A 5,283-nucleotide genomic window follows, 5' to 3' on the forward strand; every position below is an offset into this window, starting at 1 on the left:
TGAAACAGAGATGTGAGACTGTGGGGAGTTTTTACTTTTGCAAATTATTCAGTGTCAGATTACACTGCCGGCTTTTAAGAAAAATGAAAATTAGATGCTTTGCTGCATAGATGCAGATGGAGTTAGAACTGAGTTTGAACCATCATGTTGCTGCGATCTCCAGATCCTGCAGGTTCACTCTCTACAACATTCGCAAGATTCTGCCTTTTCTCTCACTACAGGCTACGCAGCTCCTCGTCCAGGCAATGGTCATCTCCAAACTCGACTATTGTAACTCTCTCCTGGCTGGAGCCTCTGCAGTCACCATAAAACCACTCCAGATGGTCCAAAATATGGCATCCCATCTCATCTTCAATCAGCCAAAATACACCCATGTTACGCCTCTTCTCACCTCTCTCCACTGGCTCCCGGTAGCTGCTCGCATTGAGTTCAAATCCTTGATGGTTGCCTACAGGGCTGTAAATGGAACTGCACCCTCCTACATCAATACAATACCTGGCTACACTCCGGCATGCCCTCTCATATCTGCAAATGAAATGAGACTGAAAATTCCCTCTTCACGGGGTCTCCGATTCCAATTAACTCTGTTCTCCTTTGTTGTCCCTGGCTGGTGGAACAACCTGCCCTCCTCCATTCGACTAGCCGAGACTACCACCACCTTTAAGAAGCAGGTGAAAACCCGCTTATTCAAAAAGTACACATGCACATGCGTACACATTGCACAAAATAATACAAAAATACATATATATATTATAATTTTTTCTTCGTCTAGCACTTAACAATCTCTGTGCATGCTCTTTGCTGACAAGTTAGGCCTTATCAGGGCTCTTAGTTTTGTAAACCCAAAATTCTATAGAAATCGAACGAGAATTGCTGGTGTCTTCCTCTTGTAAGTCGCTTTGGATAAAAGCGTTCTGCTAAATAAAGTAAAGTAAAGTAAAATTAAAGTTAACCTACATCTTCAGTGGGGTTTAATGTAGTATTCATGTCAATAAAATGAGCTTTATTTCCACCCCCCCATCCAATAGCATGTCCTCCTGTGGCCTGGAGTGTTTGAGGACGAGCGACTTGCAGCTTTCTGCCTCGTCTTACCAGCGCACCGGCCTGGCACCCCACCGCGGACGACTCAACATACAGGTAAATGTGTTCTGTTTTTTTTACACTACAGTTCAAACTTTGTGGGACAGAAAGTATATTATAAATGACTGGGAGGTTATTAAATAGTTATTGACAAAGTTTGAAATAATGATGTAGTCAAACCCACATCTGTTGTGTGATGAAGGCCAATTTAATTGCTTCTTCATTCAGTGCTGTACTAAGATTAATAAAAAGGATTTTATAATCTTCAGTGAAATGAAAAGCATTTGTTTTTTGTCATTGTGATACACAGCATGCACAGCAAACATGCACACAATGAAATGTGTCCTCTGCATTAACCCCCCACCCTGTAGGTGATGACTCAATTAAAATAACTTTTTATTTTAGTACTGTCTGGACCTTAGAGGACAGAGTGGAACACTTTGAACACAGATAAATTTATTCGGATAGGCTTAGCGGTTAAGGAAGCGGCCCCGTAATCAGAAGGTTTCCAGTTCCAATCCCGAACCGCCAAGGTGCCACTGAAGTGACACTGAGCAAAGCACCATCCCCACACACTGCTCCCTGGGCGCCTGTCATGGCTGCCCACTGCTCACCGTCACCGTGTGCTGTTCTAGAGTGTTTCAGAATGACAATCACTTTCACTGGTGGGTTCTTTACTCAGCATGAGACCGCAATAGAACTAGAGTCAGTCTCTTGTCAGCAGCCATCAGTGCCATGGACCTACCTGCCTGCTCTTCCTCCTTCTCAGGTAACACCTCACTTCACCTTTTCATGTCTGGATAGCCATTAGTATTCTGCCTGTTTCAGATGCAGCTCTGCTACACTCTGTACAGCCCCCAGTGTATGTTACAGCGTATTATCCAATCCCACCCATGACCACCAGGTGGAGTAGAAGCACTAGAAGCACAGTAATGGAGGCTCCCACGCAGGCCCGTAATCAGGTAACTGATGCTTTTATGTTGCCAGCATTTAGATCTTTCTTCGGTTTATGCCCAGTCGCCCCAAGAACATACTGGCAAAGTATAGAAGCGTGTTGAGTAGAGCCTTGGGTCTGGGTAGGGCTCCTAAATGAATGAACATCTGGAAGACAAGGTGTTATACAAAATACAGAATTCATAAACTGGCAAATTTGAGAAGTGATTTTTATACAGACATGTATTTACGAATAAATTGACAGAGAAGCGTTTGAACATACAAGTAGGCTATCTCCAAAGGTATTTTTCCTTCACGATTTCCTTCTTACGATTTTTCTTGCCATTATAAGTGATCTCAAACTCTGAACCATGCGAGCAGACCCTCAGTAACTTTTGAAGGCCAGCACTGTATGGACAGTAGATCATTAAATCATCTGCACACGTCAGGTTATTGATAATAGTTCCACCGACTACACATCCATGTACACATTAAAAAGAGATGACAGAACACTTCCTTTACTAACCACATTACAAACATTAAAAGGGACAGAGACACAGTTACTCCATTTAACATACGTAGACTAATGAGTGAATCAAAAGGATAGAATCCTAATTAAGGAGTTGGGGACCCCACTGTATTGTAACGTATAAAATAAAGTCTCATGAGTCACACAATCGAACTCTTTCCCGAACCTTCGGTACAGAGTCTGAATCCCAAAGGAATTTAAAACTAATGGAGAAAAATATAAAAAATAACCATTCAGATGACAACAAGAACAATAAGTATCATAATCCACAGTAAAAAACCTACAACATATGCATTAATTTTGATGTGATATTTGTAGAAAATCATACAGATTCTGAAATGTCCCAAAAATGAATCTACTTTGCTGACTGCAAAGAAAATGGCAAATATCTAAATGATAAGCTCTTCATGATTCTCTTTATTATTAATTTCCATTTAATTTGATCAAATTGGTCTTTATTAGTTCCTTCATTTTAATATATTAGGATTCTTTAAGGCAGGGGTGTCAAACTCGTGGCCCGCATCCTGTGAGATCACTTTATATATATTCATTATTATGGCCCAGTGATACGAAGCGCTAATAACACACAAACTTCAGATCCTCAGCAAGTGTGCACTGCATTTTGGGTTCTGTAGTTTGTACGTCATTAGCGCTTCAGAATTCAGCACTTCAGTGTCACCAGAATTTCTTTGAACTGAAAAAACAACCATTCACTACATCTGATGAGTGTTTAGTTGAACCTGCTAAAAAATCTTACCTGCTTGAGCATATGTTGAATTCAAGTTAAAAGTATGGCATTTTTGGAAGACACCACTTCCACACTGTCAAGAGGGTAACTCACCATACACCATCATGGGCTAGTAAAATTCAGCTTCCAGATTTTCAACAAATTTACAGTCTGAAGTTCACCCAAAAAATTACCAGAAGGTATCTACCCTCACTCAAGTCAAAATACAGATTTTTAATATCAAATTAGATATTAAATATCAAGCTGTTTTTCTTCTGATGCCTTTGTTGCAATTTTACTGACTCGAACTTTATATTTTTGAAACAGATATCAGTGATAATGAAGATGAATATGAAGATGACATTCGACGTTCCTCTCAGACACCAGGGAACACGTCACTCAGATGGCTCTCTACTGCATCCTGCATGGCTATACATCCCTCCACCAGATTGTGAAATTCAAAATGCCAGGAAGAAAGTATGAACCGGTGGTGGGATTTCTCAACAATTACAGGAGACAAGGAGGAAACAAGGGCCCACGGCTCCCATTCCAAACCAAGATGTCCACATGACCAATACTTCACACTGGCCAATAATGTAATAATAAAAAAGGGAAGGTGCAGGGTTCCTGGATTCACAGAAATACCCAATGTTATGTGCAAAAATGCAACGTACACCTTTTATTACACAGCAGAGAATAACTGTTTTTCAAGTTTCACACAAAGTAAAATCTGTTCATAACATATTATGCACTACAAGTATAATCTTGTAACAAATGGAACTGTACATATGTTTTTTACTTATTTCATGATTTCAAAAAATTATATATTTACTGATTGTACATAAAATTTGAATTAATCTCATTGAAAATTCTCAGTGGTTTGGAAAAACAAAAAAAGCCTGTTGTGGTTCGTTCATACTATCAAGGCCGATCCAGGGGGCGCATTCGCTGACATTGGGCTGGAGCTGGAAGCAGACTGTGAATGTACGTGCAAGCAGAGCTTCATGAAAAAAAACAGGGCAGGCGCAGAGCTGATCTGGAACAACGTCTGTTTGCCATGTTGATGGTCATGCAGCACGGCAGGTATGTGAAAGAGTTCAGTAGCAGGCGGCGCCACGCACCGGCAACAGGTGGAAAGGAGTAGCAAGCATCTGGTCACCGTGGTGATGTGCACGCTGCAGCAAGGAGACGGGGTTAAGGAGACTGGTTGTGGGGGTTCCAGAGGCATTCATCCTCCATTCATATTTAATATTACTCAAGCAATAAACAGACTCAACACAATGTTTATGTCTTATTTCATAACATGAAAAATTAACAATAGCATTGTTTAGATATGCTATTGGAACATCACAGGTTAATATCCATAAACCAGCAAGGTGTCCCTGCACTCAGCTCACATTACACGTTCAGGTGACCCTCCTGCAGGGGAAGGGGGTCACATTTTGTGACAGCAGCCATCATATATTGTGACCCCACATATAATAAGAATGAAAAAGAAACTGGGGGTCCAAAACATTTTTAGATGACCAGTCATGACTAGAAATAATAATCATGTGCAGAATGACTAACTGGAGTGTTCTGCTCCTGCTGAAGGGGGGTCACATTTTCTGACAGCAGCCATTGTTTCTCGTGACCCCACAAAAGCTACAAATCAGTGACTGAAATCTCCCAAAAATTCTGAGAAATTAAAATTTCATATATTTCCCGAAATATGAGTACATTCTGAGCACAAAATAATAGTATAAACGATGCATTATCATCACCAGCATACTTTAAAAGCATGACTTCCCTCCTATAAAAACGCCCGGATCCAGAGGTACTTGTAACCAGTAGTTACAGGGACAGTCCCCCTGGAGACACTAAGTGGGATATGAACCTGGCTCTTCTGGTTTATAGGCGAGCGTGTTTCCCACTTGGCTAGTACCACCCACGCCATGAAAAGGTGAAGAGAAGAGCGTCACGTAAAAAGCGCACAATGACACAGCGCCACTAGAGTCACACGTCACGGTGTAAT

The 5,283-nt window shown here is 41.1% G+C and overlaps 1 protein-coding gene across 2 annotated transcripts; it reads left to right on the forward strand.

Moving 5' to 3' along the window:
* Positions 1–366: 366 nt before the first annotated feature.
* On the forward strand, positions 367–4,458 carry LOC114772544 (uncharacterized). Of its 2 annotated transcripts, none has more exons than XR_003743989.1 (4): positions 367–410; positions 1,029–1,137; positions 1,909–2,042; positions 3,597–4,458. XR_003743989.1 is itself a non-coding variant. In XM_028965415.1 (4 exons), exons 1-4 carry the CDS (start codon positions 441–443, stop codon positions 3,750–3,752), a joined length of 630 nt encoding a protein of 209 aa, XP_028821248.1. In that variant the 5' UTR covers positions 374–440; the 3' UTR covers positions 3,753–4,458. The 2 variants fall into 2 exon arrangements, 1 of the variants encoding a protein (XP_028821248.1); XM_028965415.1 differs by having other exon boundaries at positions 374–671.
* Positions 4,459–5,283: the final 825 nt, after the last annotated feature.

Source organism: Denticeps clupeoides, unplaced genomic scaffold, assembly GCF_900700375.1.
Source record: "Denticeps clupeoides unplaced genomic scaffold, fDenClu1.1, whole genome shotgun sequence".
Taxonomy (NCBI): domain Eukaryota; kingdom Metazoa; phylum Chordata; class Actinopteri; order Clupeiformes; family Denticipitidae; genus Denticeps; species Denticeps clupeoides.

Excerpts from the sequence above, each read along its gene's own strand:
- LOC114772544 (XM_028965415.1), top strand. The coding sequence starts at position 441 with ATGGTTGCCTACAGGGCTGTAAATGGAACTGCACCCTCCTACATCAAT. Across the intron at positions 672-1,028 it reads CCACCACCTTTAAGAAGCAG|CATGTCCTCCTGTGGCCTGG; the intron begins GTGAAAACCCGC and ends CCCATCCAATAG. Across the intron at positions 1,138-1,908 it reads GCGGACGACTCAACATACAG|ATGCAGCTCTGCTACACTCT; the intron begins GTAAATGTGTTC and ends TGCCTGTTTCAG.